The following is an 18,782-nucleotide window of genomic DNA, read 5'->3' on the forward strand; positions in this document are numbered from 1 at the left end:
TGGAAGAATTTTTTTTTTTCAAACTTTGATTTTGTGCTGCCGCCAGATCGATTTTTGAAAATTTCGTCGTTTTCGGTCCACATCACATATATCGATTTTTTACGGTGGGCTCAGTCTACATAAAAAGTTGAGTCAACATGGTAATCTAATCTCCAGGCTTCACAGATTATTTTATAAAAAAGATCAAGTCTAAAAAATATTTTTTGAGTTCATGACTGATTGTCAAAGTTCCCCGATGGTGATTTTGAGACTTTAATCTCGCCACGAAATTTGATGAAAATGTGCAAAAATGTAAATTAAACTTTAAATATGCTAAATGGACCGCGGTGAGTCAAATACAACATCTGATTTGAATTGGGACACCTAAATTTGATATTTATCTGACAAAAAGTTGTGTTTTTGGTACATGGAATATTGTTGGCGAAAGTCGAATTACCTCAAATCAATAATTTTTTTAGCTTAAAATGTATTCCCAGGTTCTGACAATGCGAAACCTTCAATTTTAAGCGTTTTCTAAGCTAATTTACGTACTGTTGACAAGTTCTAGAGCCAGTGGCTACGTCTCTTTACATTTTCAAATTTTGATGTATTTAATGTTGTAAATTAGCTTAGAAAACGCTTAAAATTGAAGGTTTCGCATTGTCAGAACCTGGGAATACATTTTAAGCTAAAAAAATTATTGATTTGAGGTAATTCGACTTTCGCCAACAATATTCCATGTACCAAAAACACAACTTTTTGTCAGATAAATATCAAATTTAGGTGTCCCAAATCAAATCAAATGTTGTATTTGACTCACCGCGGTTCATTGAGCATATTTTAAGTTTAATTTACATTTTTGCACATTTCCATCAAATTTCGAGGCGAGATTAAAGTCTCAAAATCACCATCGGGGAACTTTGACAATCAGTCATGAACTCAAAAAATATTTTTTAGACTTGATCTTTTTTATAAAATAATCTGTGAAGCCTGGAGATTAGATTACCATGTGGACCCAACTTTTTATGTACACTGAGCCCACCGTAAAAAATCTATTTATGTGACGTGGACCGAAAACGACGAAATTTTCAAAAATCGATCTGGCGGCAGCACAAAATCAAAGTTTGAAAAAAAAATTTCTTCCATAAAATGATCAGATGGACCAGCTGAGTGGATTTCCGGCTGAGCCTTAAAACAACTAACACATTTTGTAAAAACCGCTACACCCTAGTATAGAGTGTTATGATGAAAGAGAAGAAGAAATTTTGACAAGTACCCCAAGGCAAGTAAAAATAAACTGGTCTTCTGTCCTCTCGCTCTCAACGTACCACATTGAAAGAGAAGCAAATACTTTGACAAGTACCCCAAGGCAAGTTATAATAAAATGGTCTTCGGTCTTCTCACTCAAATTTATAATCAGGTCGAGAAAACAGTGTTATGTTAAAAAAAATTGAAGTACAAGATTTGAAATCAACCGATAAAAAAATACTTTGATCGATGGAAGTAATAGACCATACGGTCGTAATTTCTCTGAATTTTGTTGGATTGACCTTTTTCAAAAGGGCTTTTTGTAGAAAATGTTTATCGCTCCGCTGAAGAATGAATGGTTACAGATTCTACAAGTCAAAATGTTTGTGCTGCTAGCCACAGCTAGAAAATTCGTGTTTTTTGCCATATATCAGAGGTCAATGTCTTCCAGCTACGGCACTGGTTGCCACAAAACTTCAAAATGAATGTGAGCGGCCCGCTTGCATAACCAATCGATTCGTCTCATATTCGACTCGGAAAAATTCATAAAAGAAGACATAAGGAACGTAAGGTGAAGTCGGTGAAAGAGTTGAAATTGCATCACCTTTTGGATAAATCATTTAGAAACCAATAACAAACGGGACAATGGCCGCATTTACAACAGTTCGCACTATCTTAAATCCAGGTCGGTCATTGTTCCACAATGAAACCATTTCCCGAATAATTTCATTGAGGTTATACCTGCACACTGCACCGAACTACAAATTTTCTTCCCCCAACAGCGAATCGCGAAATGTTAAAGAAATTCTTGTGGAACACAACATCGAGACATGCATCCATGCAAATGTTGATTCCAGCATTACAGACTGCTGTGCCCAGACGATTCTATGCCGAAAAGAAAGTTTTCGAACGGTCGAAGCCTCATTGCAATATCGGCACCATCGGACATGTTGATCATGGAAAAACAACTCTCACTGCAGCGATAACTCGAGTCTTATCGGAAAAGGAATTGGCAGATGCCAAGGGCTACAACGAAATTGACAACGCACCGGAAGAGAAGGCCCGCGGTATTACAATCAATGTTGCTCACATAGAATATCAGACAGAAAATCGTCATTACGGACACACCGATTGCCCGGGACATGCCGATTATATTAAAAACATGATCACTGGTACCTCGCAAATGGATGGAGCAATTTTAGTTGTTGCCGCTACGGACGGTAAGACGTCGTTGTCTACAACCTTCGGTGCCGATCGTTCCATTTGCTAATTTTGTCGTTTCATCAGGTGTTATGCCGCAGACCAAAGAGCATTTACTACTGTCCAAACAGATTGGCATCGCTCACATTGTTGTCTTTATTAACAAAGTTGATGCTGCTGATCAGGAAATGGTGGACCTTGTCGAAATGGAAATTCGTGAATTAATGACCGAAATGGGCTACGATGGAGACAATGTTCCAGTTGTGAAGGGTTCAGGTAAATATTAGTCCGAAATGTGTGCTGAAGGAAGGATATTTTTAGTGGTAGAACGACCTGCGTGTCCGATCAATTTTGTCGTTGTACGGGTCAATGACTTCTTCACAGAAATATTTCGAAGGGAGCAGACGAAGAAGCCTTTTCGAGTTTTGACGTGACACGCCAAACCTGAACCAAACTCCATTTTTCAGCTCTCTGTGCATTGGACGGAAAGAGTCCCGAAATCGGTGCTGACGCTGTACTGAAATTGCTAGAAGAAGTGGACCAACATATTCCAACGCCAGTCAGAGATTTGGATAAATCATTTTTGCTGCCAGTCGAGAGTGTTTACAGCATTCCAGGCCGTGGAACCGTTGTCACCGGTCGCTTAGAACGTGGCATTGTCAAAAAGGGAATGGAATGTGAATTCGTCGGCTTCGGCAAAACATTGAAGTCAACCGTAACTGGCGTCGAAATGTTCCATCAAATTTTAAATGAAGCTCATGCCGGTGATCAATTGGGAGCGTTGGTTCGCGGTATGAAGCGTGACGATATCAAGCGTGGATTTGTGATGTGTAAGCCGGGAACTTGTAAGGCCAACGATCAGGTAGATTTGATTGATTCATGACATTGAACATTGAACGAAAACGTTGGAACTGAATTTTAGGTGGAAGCACAAGTTTACATTCTGAACAAAGAAGAGGGCGGCCGTGCAAAGCCATTCACCAGCTTCTTCCAAATGCAAATGTTCTCCAAAACTTGGGATTGTGCCACGCAAGTCCAGATACCGGGTAAAGAGATGGTTATGCCCGGCGAAGATGCTAAGTAATTTTGTCTCACCACGACCACAACGGCAATGTCTCGCTAACGGTTTTCTTTCCACGCACAGATTACATTTGAAACTGATAAAGCCAATGGTTCTGGAAGAAGGTCAACGGTTCACTCTTCGAGATGGTCACTTGACTCTGGGTACTGGCGTTGTAACCAAAGTTCTATCGCCCTTATCCGAAGACGAACGAATGCAGTTGATGGAGGGCAAGAATGCGAGAGCTAAGCGACTTGGGAAAGCTTAGGCCTGTAGTCGATTTGGAATTTTATGTTAATTTCCTCAGTCAGATGAGAAGGTGTTCAATACGACACTGCGATCCAGCGTTCTGATTTCTTGATTTGAATACAACTTAGAGTAATAAGATCAGCGGGCTTTTCATTCATTTGTCGTTTGTCAGGAGCTCAAACCAACTTTCCAATTTCTCATTCGTTTATTTGATGCCCAAGTTCCTCTAGATTATATCACTGTCGCTTAACTATACACTCTGAAAAAGCAAAGCAAAATGTTCCTCTACCTTGAGACCACACGACCCAGTCGTGACCCCAGTTTCCCGAAATGCAGTAAAATCACGAACTTTATGCCGGCAATAGTTTAGCCGCTGGATACAACACCTCAAACAATCCGGCCATCGACGAAATAATGCCCAGTGCGCCCTGATACTTCGGACTCAGCTTCGAGTATCCCAATGCTGACAACGGAATGAATACGTCGCACACGTTTTTAATGGTATCCACAATGACCGCCTGATGCGTATTAACGCACACCGTCGCCTTGGACCAAACTCTGACCAAATCGGTGGACGACTTTGGAAAGAAGAACAGCTGCAACAGTTGTCGAACATCTCGGCAGGTGTCGAATATGCGACATATTTCGTAGAAATCGCGACACAAATTCATGACGATGGAGAAGAACCAATATTTGTTGTAGACTTCGCTCCATTTCTGGGTGTTCAACTTTTTCACCAGTCCGGTGCGTGACAACCAGATTATGTGGTCAGCGAATAAGAAAATTGCTTGGGATATTTTGCTGAAATTAGAAACGACAAGAAAAAAGCGTCAAGAAAATAGTCGGACGGTTAAACCTTCGTTATTAGACCCGTACGAAGTACTGGGGTCTTATAGGTTTACGCATACGTTTGTAACACGTCGAATTGGACTCCCTGAGTAAGGGGAAACCTATAGTGGTTGTCCAGAGATGCCAAATCAGCAAGAAAAAAAATGTCCGTCTGTCCGTCCGTCCGTCTGTCTGTCTGCACGATAACTTGAGTAAAATGCATCCGATTTTGAAAATTCTTTTTTTCCCCGTTTGGGGAAAAAGACAGGCTAAGTTCGAAGATGAGTGATTTTGGATCGACCCCTCCTGAGCTGGGGCCCAATAAGTGCTTTACGGTTTTTCGAAGATATCTCCGGACATTCAAACGTTACACTTGTAAGTGATACGTCAAATAAAAGGTATTTACAATACCGATCGACAAAAAAAAAGTTTATGGAAATCGGATGACCGACTCGTGAGTTAGACCCCTTGGTGTGAAAGAGGCACAGGGCGGCAAGCAGTTTTTGCTTGTAGGTCGGCCACATTTGAACATATTTCGTCTGTTTATTAGATAGGTATTGACCGTACCAATCAGGGAAAAAAAAGTTTATGAAATTATGTTCTCCGGAGCGTGAGCTAGGTCTCTTGGAGTGAGCTCTTATCTGGCTACTCGGCCGTACAGTGAACGTGGAGTATTTTGTCAATATCTCGAGTAAATTTTGACCGAATTTCAAGATTTTTTTTTTGTTTGAAAGGTTTTAACAAATGTAAAGCGTCGGTACTATTTTCGGTTTCCTAACAAAATGGCTGCCGGCGGCCATATTGGATTTTATTAAAAGTGATATAAAGTGGGAAAAATGATGCTTAGAGAGTTTCTGTTAACATGGAAATAATGTGTTAAGTGTGAGGGGTTTCAGGGATTCCATATATGGACATCTATATATACCTATATACAGCTATATTGAGCTATATACAGGCATATAGAGCTATATAATAGCATATTCCTCTGTGAAATGTTTATTTACAGTGAAATATAGGTAAATATAGCGGTATATAGCTGTTTCAATAGGAATTTATGAAATTTGACTTCGTACGGGGCTGTCTATATTGCCTCCGGCAATTTAATTGTATATGATAACAAGGCAAAGGGTGGATAATGTAAGTGATTTTAAAGGGAGAATAGTTTTTCAGCAGAGAAGAAAATGAAGTAAGAGAAATGAAGAGTTTCACATTAAAGGCTTTTGATACGAATAGGTGTTTCGTACGGGTCAGCGTTAGCTATGTTTTCTTATCAATTTGGGAGATATCGCGTTTTTAGACGGCTAAAACGGCTACATTATCTTCTATTATTATCGTCAAGTCGACAAATAAAAAACGATGAGCTCTGGCTGAGTGGTAAAAGTGATGAATTTGCAGATTTTAACTATCAAAACGCTTAGATCAGGATTAGGTAATCTACTCGACACTATTACACTATTGGCATGCCGGCTATAAAGACTACTACGAGAGGATAAGAACGAGCAACATTTGTTTTCACTAACAATTCATGCACTTCCTACGTTTCCGTCTACTATTTTAGCCTCCATATCCTCCATATCCTATCGAACAGCACAAAATCATTTTGCTTAAAATAGAATCAGTTACCTTAGTGTGAGCGTGAGCCGTAGAGTAACATCTGGATTGTGTATAGTCTTCAGGGAAGCGTACAATACGTCCACACATTTTCCGAACCGAAGTACTGAAACGAAAAGTCAACCATTTCGATGGGATTCTTCTGGAATCGTGGCACACATCGATAACACTTACGTTTCCGAAAGGAGCTTAGAATGTATTCCAACGTTTTTATCTTGTCGATAAGCTCAATATTACTATCGCCTTGCAGACAATCCCAGAGTGTTCGGCAGCTGTATTGTACTAATCTAGCAGGTTCAAATTGGATTGAGATGAACGACAAACATTGTTTTATCAGCGGTAATTTGCACAGCGATAAGATATCAATCATTTGACTCTCTATTTCTCTGTGAGTGTGTTAATGATCCGAAATTCATCTAACCTTGCTAGTTTATCTCGACCTGACAGCTGGCCATTCAGTTTTATCAGTGATTCCATTTTGCTCTACGTTTATTAAACTGCTACCTACAACTAACATTATTCCGAAAGCAAACCTGTGGACGACTCAAAACAACATCTTTACAAAGTATTATCAGTTCACTCATAATAGTCAAATGACAGTGGAATGTATTGTGGAACTGAATTCTTTTAAAAATTTTTTTCCATACAAACCCAGATGGCATCACTTGGAGCTTCAAATAAAAGCGGTAGAATGTGGAGGGAAAGAGCTGACAGCTGATTTTAACTTAAGAGTCACTTTGCCAAAACTTCGACCAGCTTATATGAAATTTAAAACCAAGGGGTCTCCGATTTTTATGAGTGATATCCAATACCCTCTGACTGAGTCATTTGCAGAAAAAAAAATTCATGAAAAACTTTCACCTTAGGTGTGGACCTCTGAGAAAAATGTATTACACCAAATGGTGCAAAAGTGTATTTAGGCAACTATCTCCTTACAACTAATCGGATAAATGTAAAATTATGGTCAAATACTAGCCTCACCAAGTAAAGGTACAAATTTAGCAATATCGATATGTTCGAAAAAGTTCTGCACCGTGGCTCCAGCAGCACTTTTACCTCGAAAAATTGACGATTTTCAAAGAGGTCGGGAGGACGGCGCGATCCTGATACCTTCAAAGTAATGGTATGGGATGTCATCACTAGGTACCTAGATTAGAACCCTATAAAAATCGCCAAGGTTAAGTGGTCGCGCCGGCAACAGTATCACTTTTTCAAAATGAGAGCAAAAAAATGACACCTCCGTGAAACTTGAGTCACTATAGCTCATCCGTATCAAAACTTTTGTTAGAAAAGTGATGACATCCCATACCATTAGTTTCCAGGTATCAGGATCGCGCCGTCCTCCCGACCTCTTTGAAAATCGTCAATTTTTCGAGGTTAAAGTGCTGCTGGAGCCACGGTGCAGAAATTTTTCGAACATATCGATACTGCTAAATGTGTACCTTAATGAGGCTAGTATTTGCCCATAATTTCACATTTATCCGATTTGTCGTAAGGAGAATATTGCCTAAATACACTTTTGCCCCAATCGGTGTAGTGCATTTTTCGCAAAGGTCCACACCCAAGGTGAAAGTGTTTCAAATTTTTTTTTTCTTTAAATGACTCAGTATAGTCCAACGAACCCATGCCAAAAAAGCAATTTTCGAAGACCCCTTGGATTTCAATTGGTCGACGTTTTCGCAAAGTGACTCTTAAGGAATGACAAAAATAGTTGTTGTTTCGTTATGTCCGTCATGTCATTGAAGCAGCGCACTTCAAGCATGAGTGGTACTCTGAATAGGGTACTGAAACTTGACAGTTCATATAGCTGTAAAAAACCATTTCATGCAAATAATAGCAAGGTTGTGAAAGCATTTTGCAAAATAGTACTCTATTTGGCAGTGCCGTCGACTATTATGACTTTTGCTTATTAAAGGAATAGTACATTACTGCTATAAGGATGTATATAAGAGCCGTGTAGTCATACGAGCGTTTACGCGAGTATTAGTACGAGGCTATTATATACATCCTTATATCAGTGAGGTATTTTATCGCAGTAGGAAAACATCTCTTTTTTAGAGATACAATTTTGCTTGCAAAACCTTTAGCACTCTAGGGTAAATTTGTTTACCGTCAGTACGTCGTGTATATAACGTCAATACACACACACCGTATGCGATAAAATATTTTATCTGTCTAGAACGATAATCTCGAGCTTATCTCCCTAGCGAGTTTTTACTTATCTCGATATATCTGTTCTCGACAGATAAAATATGGTATGCACCTATTGCCAGACTGTCATTTTGACATGTAGGCATTATTGCCCACGCCTTCGGCTCTGGCAATAATGTCCTACACGTCAAAATAACAATCTTGGCAAAAAAAAACCTCCAAAGCAGTAAGCCTAACTTGTTTCACGGAAAATCAAACTTTAATTCATAACGTTAACACCAAATGCATCGAACAGTTTGTATACAATCAGATGCAGTGAAATTTCGGTATGAATTTGCGTCAGCTGTTTTTCAGCTGATCCACACATACAATCAAAATTGTTTATACTTCATATCATACACGCACGAGCGTGGTAATGGTAAAACCGTATAAAATCTGATGAACAACTATATTTGAACTGAATCATCCCAAAGTGATCTCTGACGTGATGAAGAACAGTTTTGCTCGTTTAATGTCTAGTCTGTCACCCAGTAATGATGTGGCTTAGAGCGACGGCGGTACAAATAAAAAAAAAATCGAATGAATTAGGCCGAAAACACACGAGCAATTTTCTTTCCATGGGATGTTGTTCTACAATGCTTCGGTTTTCCCTAGAGTCGAAAGTAGCTTATTACCTAGGGAAATACAAGATACTGTCAGAAGCAGTGAAATTTCAGCATTAAATTGCTTCAGCTGTTTTTCAGCTGATCCATACAAACAATCAGAATTGTTTATAAGTATGCAGTTTTACCACTACCAAGCGCGTTCAACCATATAAACAGTTTTGATTGTATGTGTGATTGTGTGATTCAGCTGAAAAACAGTGAAGTCTATGCTGGAATTTTACGGCCTCTGACTAATTGCTGTGAGATTCAAAAACAAACTCGGGGATAAAAAATGAAACGAACTTCACGCGAAAACTCAATTTTTCAAGTTTTTATCCCTTGTTATGTAAATAACTATTATTTGTACCGGAGCTGCCTATTATTTGTACCGGAGCTGCCTATTATTTTGCCTCAATACCTTAGATTACGCATAGTGTGTGTAGTGTGTATTTAAAGTTGCCCCTCTAGTCGTATAGATGGAATTAAGTTATATAGACTTCTCTTCTCTCCGTTTTCACTTATTGAGAACATGAACTAAGGTGGATTTTACCTACTTGAAAGTCCTCTCCAAGTAGCTTGCTGAAAGACGCAGGATGTCAAAAGCCTTACTTTAGAAAATTCCCAAATAGTTCACCCGCCCTTTTCTCCATTTATATTCAAAACAACAACTCCAATCTTTTCTGTTCGGGTAACCTTTATTTTGGACTGCTGTAACTTCAATTTTCGCTTTTTATTTACAATTTTCTTCAAATGATTCAGTCTTACTTTTTGTTTTCGTTGCGGTGGCTTTAGAAGAATTATTTAGAACTATAAGGGACGTCCAACATCTGTGGCTGGTAAATGGCAAACTGATGAACGTTTGAATAAATTAACTTTTCTCTATCTCTCTCTCTCTCCCTTTTCGAATCAACGTTCTTCCGATAGTGACTGCTCGACAATTGATGGATCTCGATAATCAGCCGTTATCGGAATGTCGTCAGATCGTTTGTTTGCAATTAATTCGGGATTCATGCCGGTGTTAATACCAGTGCTTACACTGACCGCAACAGGACACATACATGGTACAAATTGAACTTGTTGTAGTGGAACGGGGGCAACGTTCGTGATTGTGTATTGAAGATTAACTGGTTCCGGTAAAAATGGCGTCTGCCGAATTGGTGTACTAACATGCGGATTCGACGAGAACTGAGCGGGAACAGAGGTCGGTGGTTGAATATCATTTAATGTTGGTTGAGACTGTGTTCCTGTAGTTGATGTGGCCGGACTTGCAGATGGAGAATTTGCGGCTGTTTGTGGCTGCGTCGCTTGAGTTGGTACAGCAGATTGAGATGTCGGAGTGTTTGGTGGTGGTTGAACCATATTTTGTGGTGGAGCTTGTCCGTAAACTGATGATGGAGGTACTGTTTTTGGATAAGTGAATACTGGATTCGGTTGTAACATCTTTCCACCCGGATACGGATAGAATTGATTGGGTGTTTGTGGATTGAATGCGATCGGTTGATATGTGAACGCACGGAAGTAGCCCAATGGTACATTTTTCACTGTTGGCTGAGGCTCTCTGGAAAGTCGAAGAATTTATGTGTTAATCGATGAAATTTGTGTTTCATAATTCGGATTCGCTTACATTTTCTGTTCACTACCGAACCAGAATGCATTCGTTGAAACAGCCAGTGTAACTAGCACAATCTGAAAGGGAAAGGGAATTTTTATGAGGCTATATCAAAGGTAAGATCAAAGAAATAGAGGACGGAATTTCAGGTGGAAGGCATGTGCTGGCTAGTCTAACAAGTTCTTTTTAGTCGACGTAAAACATTATTCTGAGCAAAAAATTGTTCTGTGATATGCCTGTAAAATGCACCCATTTTTTATAAGTTCATCGAAACATCGGAACGTACAGCCGCCCATGAAATAACTATGAAATGGCGGATCAACATTTTCGTTTTTGGATTCTACACTGCTTTAAGATAATCGGTTGATCTAAAATATGGCCAAACATATAGTTCCAGCTACAAAGCAGGTCAAACAAAATTTTTCTTATCACGGCTACAAATAGCCTCAGTCAATGTTGCAGCGGCTGACAAAATGGGGTGCAATGCGATGAAATTATTATGAAAAAATGAATTTTATAATAAAAATCTTCACATTTTACAGACATACGGTAGAACATCTTTCTGCTTAGAATGTTCTGCGTCGAAAAGGTCGAAATGACCGACTCCATTATCAATTTGATACAAGTCGGTTACGTCTTTGGTTCAAAATGTAATCGAGAGATTGATACAAAATCATCAGTTTTTATATAAATCTTCGCTCAATAACATTTTCAACAACGAATGACGTTGCAGTGTTGATAAATATTTGATGCACGCGACCCTAGAGTTTTTACTCACTGTAAATCCTTATACTACCTGTCCCATGAGAAAGTTTATCTTTACATAGCAATTTACCCCCTGCGAAAATGATGCACTACATGTCGCATGGGGCATGAAATTAACGAGAATACATTGGATGCAGCTACGTACTTCGTTAATTTAGAAACAACTTTGTGGTACTCACAAACATACTCGAGTGTTTTTGAGCAATTTGCTTGGGTAACTGTTTTTCGACAAGTGAAATCTAAAAGACAGTTACCGACGCTCGTCGCTCAAAAACACAGCATACAATGTATCTATTAGAGGTGTGCGGGCCGATGTTTTTTTGAAGCCCGTCCGACCCGAAGCCCGGTCCGAAATTCATTTTTAAAGCCCGGCCCGAACTGGCCCGACGTATTTATAGCCCGTCCGGCCCAAGCCCGATCGGGCCGGATAAAAACTCGGACGGGCCGACATTTTCGGGTGGTCCGAAAGCAAATTTCATATAAAAAAGTGCGCGAAACTTTGAAAATCGGGCCAAAAATTTGGTTTTTTAGGTCCGGTCCAAGCTCGGCCCGACAGATTTGAAGCCCGCCCGGCGGCCCGCACATCTCTAGTATCTGTTCTAATTCTATTCCAACGAGTAGTCATTCTACTTGAGTTGTCAATGAAAAACTAAACTAAATAGAGCTAGAGGAAATTATGTTAACCAGGTTACAGACGGCAAGCATATGACCAGTATACTTATCGGGTCTATTACTTCTTCATCGATCAAAGTATTTTTAATCTGTTGATTTCAAATCTTGTACTTCAATTGTTTTAACATTCATTTTACTATTTAATGGACTATATTAACCAGAACTTGTCGTTATTTTTGTCATGGTTATCGATAACAGATGCATAGCCGTATGTGGCAGGCTACAAAGCCGTCTGTGTATCGTCGAAAGTTATACAACAAAAACAAGCAAATTACTCAGGGCCTACCTACTCGGCCTTATAACAGCAAAAATGTTCGTTAAAGGAAATGTTTTACTAAGAAGGACTTTCCAGCAATCTGTTGAGAATCAGATCAAAAGAAGTAATAGATTCGATGCTTACATTGGTCATGTGTTTGTCGTCTGGGAGCGTTTAAATGTGTCTTTAGATAAAGGTCTTTGACCTGGTGTTTAGTCTCTGAATCATCTTAAAACACGTAAATTAATAGTTTTCGTCTACCAGTTAAAAAACCGGTGGATTTACTCTCTCTGATATTCCATATCCTAGTTCAACAACTGTAATAATCGTTTTGTAGCCATGTCGTCATAATTATGATAATCTACCTCTCCGTAGCTATTAAATTTCAACAAAATCTCAAAATTACTTCCTAAAACATTATTACATTTCCAACTTGGTGGATATCTCAATTAAATCGTCTTAACATTCACTATTCACCTGTAACATAATTGAATTTACCGAAGTATGTAACCTGAGAATGTTCTCATAAAATCATCAAACAGTGCCACAATTAAGCTGTTGTACAATGTACGCTCTGTGATTCAAAACAAATAAACGAAACCAAAAAAAAAAAACGAAACGAAACAAATATCTGAATACATTTTTGATTACTTTTTTAATCAAACCGAGAAACATGTAAACCAACTAAACGAAGGTGTGTGTTCGGTATATCGTATACAATTTTCCGACCATTATATATTTCTTCTACTTCGTCGACTTCTTTTTTCTCTCGATACTTTTTTTTTAATTAACACAATTTTCATGCGTGAATCACTTGTTGTAACCGTTCCGTGTTCTTTTCGTCTTCATTATAAATCAGAATTATTCAATGGACCCTTCCGTCTTTGTACGAACATTTTACATGGAACAATTCCGTTAATCCAAGACAATTTCATTGAAGAAAAAAGAAACAAACAAAAAAAACTCGAAAGATCAAACTTCTTACCGCATTTCTATAAATCATTTTTTGTTCGGCGTTTTTTTCACGTTTCCTTTTCGACCAACAAACAAACAAAAAATCGAATTTAATTTAATTCTTCCTTCGTAGATAATGTATCCACTGTATACGCTGTCGATGTAGAACAATAACACGTTCAATTTCCTCGACTAATTTTTCACTTATTCACGACTATAGCACCGTTTTCAAAATATGTTCGGTAACAAAAGCCACTCTTCGATTTCAACTCCCTTGTTCTTTATTGTATTCCGACTATTTATGTCTAACGTTTGACTCTTCACCTCACAAATATTCTTCAAATTATGTAACAATCAGAGATTGGGCAATCACTTTTATAGCCATTATATCCCCACCTAATCTAAATATTTTCGACAGAATGCATTATACCGGACTGGACCAGGTTCTAATGTTCTATTAACACATGAAAATTTCGTGTAACGAAGCAATCATCAACAACGGCATCATACGCGTGTTCAAGTCCACTCTCTCAACCCTTTCAATACACACGAAAGCGCATTAGAATATCAACAGTCTCAAAGAGAAACAAAATGTTCTTTTAGTGTTGTTGTGATGGCATTGAATGAAATTCCATTTAAAGGTTTTGGTAAAAAGAATAAGAGGAAAAAACCGCCGATAAAAAATAATTATGTTTTCGGACAACTGGTTTTCTTCACTGGCCAGATCTTATACTTCAATGAAAGCAAATAAATCAGAGAGAATGGAACGAACCAAAAAAAACATTTAAATTTCTGACGGTTGACGTTTCAATTTTTGATTATTACCATATAACATGGGACGTAAATAAGAGGATATCGAACTTCTCAGATCGTGATTAGCATTTTATTTTCTTAATGTTAAACCGATAAGTTGATCGCAAGGGAAAACTGAAACGCATACAATGGTATACCGAGTGAGAATATATATACGCGCTGAATAAGCGAGAAGGTCGCACGATGATTACGTCGATGCAGGAAAATCAAATGATTATGGGAATTCCTTGATTGGCAAGGTTTGAATGATTCATCAGTTTTTCATTTTTAAAGGGAAAAGGGATCAGATAGAAAGTTCAGTGGACTTAGTGTGAAAAACTAATGAAAGCTAAACGATTATTAAACTGTTATGCTTGGGAAATTGGTTAGGTTGTTACTTTCTGAAGATATATTCTGTCTGATGGCAGTTAGTGTTATACGCCAACACATGTTATGTCTATGTCTTTCTAACGAGGGGTAAACCACTGGCCAAAAGGTTGGCAAATCAATTTCTAATTCCTTTCAATTCCGTTTAATTACCTCAATTACCGGAGCAACTCGTCTAATTGCCGTATTCGCTCTATTTCCTTTCAATTCCGTTCAATTCCTTTCAATTTCTTTCAATTTCTGGTGTAGGATTTTTTTTTGTGAATTTTTATTATTTGACTTATCCATGAAGCTTCCCAATTCAAGGCGTGGTGGACTGATTGTGAGGTCTCTGGAATCGAGAGTTCTTCCATAGAACCAATTGTCACTAATTTGCGAATAAACCGAATAAATAAATCCAATAATTCAAATTCAAATAGTGCGCACGCTAAAACAAAACATCCAAATCGCATACAAAAATGATGTTTTGTCTCACGTTTTTAGCGTGCGCACTATTTGAATGACCCCTTAGGTTCTCTCCTAAATTATTTTTTATTTTATTTAGATGTCGAATATTATTTTCAGCTTTTTTTTTTTTTATTTTGAATGTTGTATTGCTTCGGTGGTGTTCCGAACATTGAAATAATATTTTATGCATGAAGATTGCAAGTTACTTGACAATGAAATTGAAATTTGGAAATAAAATTTTTTGTTTTACGCGCCCTGACGATTATTTTCAGCGTTTTTATATTCTACCATACATCAAAATTTTGCTTATTTGTTTTTTAATTGTAAAAAGTATTGGTAAAGTTAGCAGAAGTAAAGTTAGCAACCAGCGCGCCATCTTAATTATTCATAAGAAGCTGTTACAATTTACATATAAAAGTATCGGGATGTTTAGTAAAGAATCAAACCAAATATCCTTTAAATTTTAGAATTTGACCCTTTAAATTTTGTTATTTAAATTCGTCACTTTTAATCAACTTTATAAAAAAAACAACACATTTTTTTGGCATAGTGTAGAATAATTTTTGGTTGCTGTTTGTATATGGAATTGAAATAAATTCAAATTTTCAGATTGTTGAAAATTTGAACGACTTTGATGTAATTTGTCGATTGAAGTGGGCGTGCACGAATAATGAATATTTTGCCGTTTAGTGTGAAGCAAAATTGCTCTGCAACTCTTAAGGAAATAATCAGTTTAGACTACTGCCGTATAAAGTGTCCAAACGAAGTTGCTGGAAATATTTCACCAGTTGGTTTTGGAGAGTAATTCATCGGGAACTTCAAAAAGTATCGGAAAGTATACCGAAAGGAATGAAATTTGCTTCTCGCGCGTACATCAAAGTAAACTAATTTTCGTTCTTTTTGCTGAATTTTTCTAAATTATTTTTAAATTTAAGGGAAACTACACAATGCGTGGATTCGATTTCGATCAAAGAGTTTTGCCAAAATTTTGGACACCTGGTGCGTATAAGGCCGACACTTTTGTGTATTACAAAAATACTGTTAATGCTGCCAGTAAAATTAGTCTTGCTTGTCGATTATATTAACTGGAATTGTGTTTGTTGTTGTAGATGATGTAGAATAAAAATTGTCTATAAGCAACGCACTTCAAGCATTTGGCAGCTGTCATTAGTAGCACTTTTGCTTGAAGTGCGTTGCTATAAGCCATTTTTCGAATTTAACTTTATTTGACTTGGAAACGCCTTAAAATAATTTAAAAAATTGCAATTGAACCCTAAAAACCCACCCGAATGCTTATTAAGCATGGCTCAACGACCATTGTGACCATTTCGCCAGAAATCTTGTGTGGAACACGTTGCTTAATGGGGCGTTTTAAGCAAAAACAAAAAACTGGCTGCGCTCGTTTGGCAACTTCTTGCAAACATGCCTATTTTGTGCTTCAGTGCGTCAATGTGACGTTTGATAAATTGATAATTGATTCGTTTCAAAAAGCATTGCATGAGTGTTGTAAAACAACAAATAGTTTTTTCGTTTTTTCAATTATTAAATTGAACAACTAGAGACACATAAAAGGTTATATGCAAATCTGTAACGATGATTTATTGCAAAATATCACAACTAAACAACTCGTCGTAACAATATTTTTCTCGAAAACATAATATTATTTTGGGAGTTGCGGGAATTAGTAAAATTCGTTGAAAATTTCAAACGAATTCGGAACCTTTTGTAGTAGTTAATACAATGAAGTTTTATAAATGAAAATATTTTCATTAAGACCCACACCATACGAAATCCAATTAAACAACGAATTCGGAACGAAATAACTGCCTTCCATTAGCTATAAAGAATCAGAAACTATAAAGTGAGCAAATGTGTTTTACATCAACGAGTTTTTTAATACCACATTTGACGTTGCTACCGGACATTTTGAAAATTTTACTCCACATTTTTTTAAAAATCTTTTACACGTATGGACAGCTTTCAAAACCTTCTAACATCGTTGAAGACAACGGCCCTTTCAATTTTCCTCAAAATTCAGCTGCAATCTTGAAATCTCTATCGGTTGCAACAGAAAATATTTATGATTCGACGACCTACCTTGTAATTTCAGAAAAACGTTTCACAACAAGATGAATGGATCGACCACACGAAAGTAATGTGTAATGTGTCACGTCTACGTACAATGTTTTGTTGTAACAGATCTAAAATCAGCAAGCATGCCCTCGATTCCGCCGTAAATTGAAAGGTTCGTAAATTGAAAGGTTCAGTGTTGCTGCTGAGGTTGCTGCTAGAATCAGGTCGAGCATAATTAGAATTTTAGTAAAAATACTAAAATGATACGAGCAACAATTCTAACGATTGCAGCAGTTGTTGTTGGCGCTGGTGTAGGATTTTTCTGTGTATTTTTATTATTTTACTTATCCATGAAGCTTCCCAATTCAAGGCATGGTGGACTGAATTTGAGGTCACTGGAATAGAGAATTCTTCCATAGAACCATTTGTCACTAATTTGCGAATCAACAGAATAAATAAATTCAATTACACGATCAATGGGGCTTTTGATATTGTCAGCGAAAATCTGAATGATTTTGATGTAATTTATCGAGTGAAAAGGAGGCGTGTACGAATAATGAATATTTTGTCGTTTAGTGTGAAGCAAAAATGCTCCACAGCTCACAAGGAAATAATCAGTATAGACTAATGCCGTATAAAGTTTCCAAACGAACTTGCTGCAAATTTTTTAACAGTTGGCTTTGGGAAGTAATTCATCGAGAACTGGAAAAAAAATCGGATATACCGAAAGGGCTGAAACCCACTTGTCGCGCGTACGTCAAAGTAAGTTAAATTCATTTTTTGCTGAAAAGCTTTATTTTTTATTTTTTGCAATGTAAGGGAAACTACACAGTACATGCATTCGATTTCGATCAAAGAGTTTTGCCAATATTTTGGGGACCTGGTGCGTACAAGGCCAACTGTTATGCGTATCACAAAAATGCTGTTTATACTGGCTGTAAAGTTAGTCTTGCTTTTCGATTATATTAAATAGAATTGTTTTTTTTGTTGTTGTTGTTGTTCACACTTCAATTGAAAGTTCTTCGGAACGAGAGACAAAAAATTGTCACGAATTTAAAAAAATATATGTGAGCGAAAGCTCCAATAAAAGTCTAAAAAAATAAGTTGCAGAGTATTTTGAAATCATCAATGTAAGACTTTCGGTGAAAAAAATGTAAGAACACCTCAAGAATTGTTTCGTTTTTAAATTAATTATCACAATATTGATGTCGCAGAATCACAATTGTGATGAAGATATTGTCTGCTGATTTCCGATAACATCAAATCATCGCAATTAATTCTCGAAGATGTTACAAACTTCATCTATTGTCGCTAAATGTTATCACGTTGATGTAGAATAAAAATTGTCTATACGCTATTTTTCGAATTTAACTTTATTTTGCTTAACGACCATTGTCACCTTTTCGTGGTATCACGAATGTATCACGAATGGTATCAAAATGGTATCAATATTCAGCAGGCTACGAGTTTGGGGCGATTTACGCACACGATGTAATTGTAAGACTCGCCGCGCTCGTTAAGCAACTTGTTGAACAATATTAGATTACGTTGGATGCTGCGAAAGTAATTCATTACACAAGGACACAATTTTGTGATACGAGCAAACTCACGAGTAAGTTTTTGAGCAACAAGCTTCGGTAACTGTTTTCGAGGCAAGTGTAGAGTCGAAGGCGAGGTATGCAACTACACTTGTCGAGAAAACAGTCACCGAAGCTTGTTGCTCAAAAACACTAGTGAGTTTGCGAGTTCTACAAAATTGTGTCCGAGAGCAATGAATTACGTCGCAGCATCCAACGTATTCTGGTTTATTGCCTGCTCATGCGAAAATTGACTACTACACGTCTGTTCTGCAGAAAT

The 18,782-nt window shown here is 37.5% G+C and overlaps 3 protein-coding genes and 1 long non-coding RNA gene across 5 annotated transcripts; 2 read left to right on the plus strand and 2 right to left on the minus strand.

The window, feature by feature from the left end:
- Positions 1-1,721: 1,721 nt before the first annotated feature.
- On the plus strand, positions 1,722-3,877 carry LOC119074015 (elongation factor Tu). Of its 2 annotated transcripts, XM_037179951.1 has the most exons (7): positions 1,722-1,798; positions 1,852-1,912; positions 2,010-2,447; positions 2,515-2,703; positions 2,895-3,289; positions 3,350-3,507; positions 3,572-3,874. In XM_037179951.1, exons 2-7 carry the CDS (start codon positions 1,873-1,875, stop codon positions 3,753-3,755), a joined length of 1,404 nt encoding a protein of 467 aa, XP_037035846.1. In that variant the 5' UTR covers positions 1,722-1,798; positions 1,852-1,872; the 3' UTR covers positions 3,756-3,874. The 2 variants fall into 2 exon arrangements, with proteins under 2 accessions (XP_037035846.1, XP_037035845.1); XM_037179950.1 differs by having other exon boundaries at positions 1,726-1,912; positions 3,572-3,877.
- Positions 3,878-3,922: 45 nt separating this feature from the next.
- LOC119074045 (peroxisomal membrane protein 11A) lies at positions 3,923-6,767 on the minus strand. Its single transcript, XM_037179991.1, has 4 exons — positions 6,597-6,767; positions 6,350-6,462; positions 6,188-6,281; positions 3,923-4,537 (listed from the first exon to the last, which is right to left on the minus strand). The coding sequence occupies exons 1-4, from the start codon at positions 6,650-6,652 to the stop codon at positions 4,087-4,089; spliced, it is 714 nt and encodes a 237-aa protein (XP_037035886.1). The 5' UTR covers positions 6,653-6,767; the 3' UTR covers positions 3,923-4,086.
- Positions 6,768-9,833: 3,066 nt separating this feature from the next.
- Positions 9,834-13,585, minus strand: LOC119074043 (proline-rich receptor-like protein kinase PERK8). Its single transcript, XM_037179989.1, has 3 exons — positions 13,258-13,585; positions 10,595-10,656; positions 9,834-10,528 (listed from the first exon to the last, which is right to left on the minus strand). The coding sequence occupies exons 1-3, from the start codon at positions 13,273-13,275 to the stop codon at positions 9,877-9,879; spliced, it is 732 nt and encodes a 243-aa protein (XP_037035884.1). The 5' UTR covers positions 13,276-13,585; the 3' UTR covers positions 9,834-9,876.
- Positions 13,586-17,354: 3,769 nt separating this feature from the next.
- On the plus strand, positions 17,355-17,888 carry LOC119074067. The gene is made up of 3 exons (XR_005087135.1): positions 17,355-17,445; positions 17,502-17,687; positions 17,745-17,888. It is a non-coding gene; the product is annotated as an uncharacterized LOC119074067 (long non-coding RNA).
- The last annotated feature ends 894 nt before the right edge of the window (positions 17,889-18,782 follow it).

The sequence above is a fragment of the Bradysia coprophila genome, unplaced genomic scaffold (genome assembly GCF_014529535.1).
Source record: "Bradysia coprophila strain Holo2 unplaced genomic scaffold, BU_Bcop_v1 contig_138, whole genome shotgun sequence".
NCBI classification, from domain to species: domain Eukaryota; kingdom Metazoa; phylum Arthropoda; class Insecta; order Diptera; family Sciaridae; genus Bradysia; species Bradysia coprophila.

Bases quoted from the DNA above. Each gene is read 5' to 3' on its own strand.
- LOC119074015 (XM_037179951.1), top strand. From the start codon at position 1,873: ATGGCCGCATTTACAACAGTTCGCACTATCTTAAATCCAG. The intron at 2,448-2,514 runs GTAAGACGTCGT...TCGTTTCATCAG, and splicing joins AGTTGTTGCCGCTACGGACG to GTGTTATGCCGCAGACCAAA. The intron at 3,290-3,349 runs GTAGATTTGATT...ACTGAATTTTAG, and splicing joins CTTGTAAGGCCAACGATCAG to GTGGAAGCACAAGTTTACAT.
- LOC119074045 (XM_037179991.1), bottom strand. From the start codon at position 6,652: ATGGAATCACTGATAAAACTGAATGGCCAGCTGTCAGGTCGAGATAAA. The intron at 6,463-6,596 runs GTTAGATGAATT...TGAACCTGCTAG, and splicing joins GGTCGAGATAAACTAGCAAG to ATTAGTACAATACAGCTGCC. The intron at 4,538-6,187 runs GTAACTGATTCT...TTCTAATTTCAG, and splicing joins CGGCTCACGCTCACACTAAG to CAAAATATCCCAAGCAATTT.
- LOC119074043 (XM_037179989.1), bottom strand. The intron at 10,529-10,594 runs GTAAGCGAATCC...TCGACTTTCCAG, and splicing joins TTCGGTAGTGAACAGAAAAT to AGAGCCTCAGCCAACAGTGA.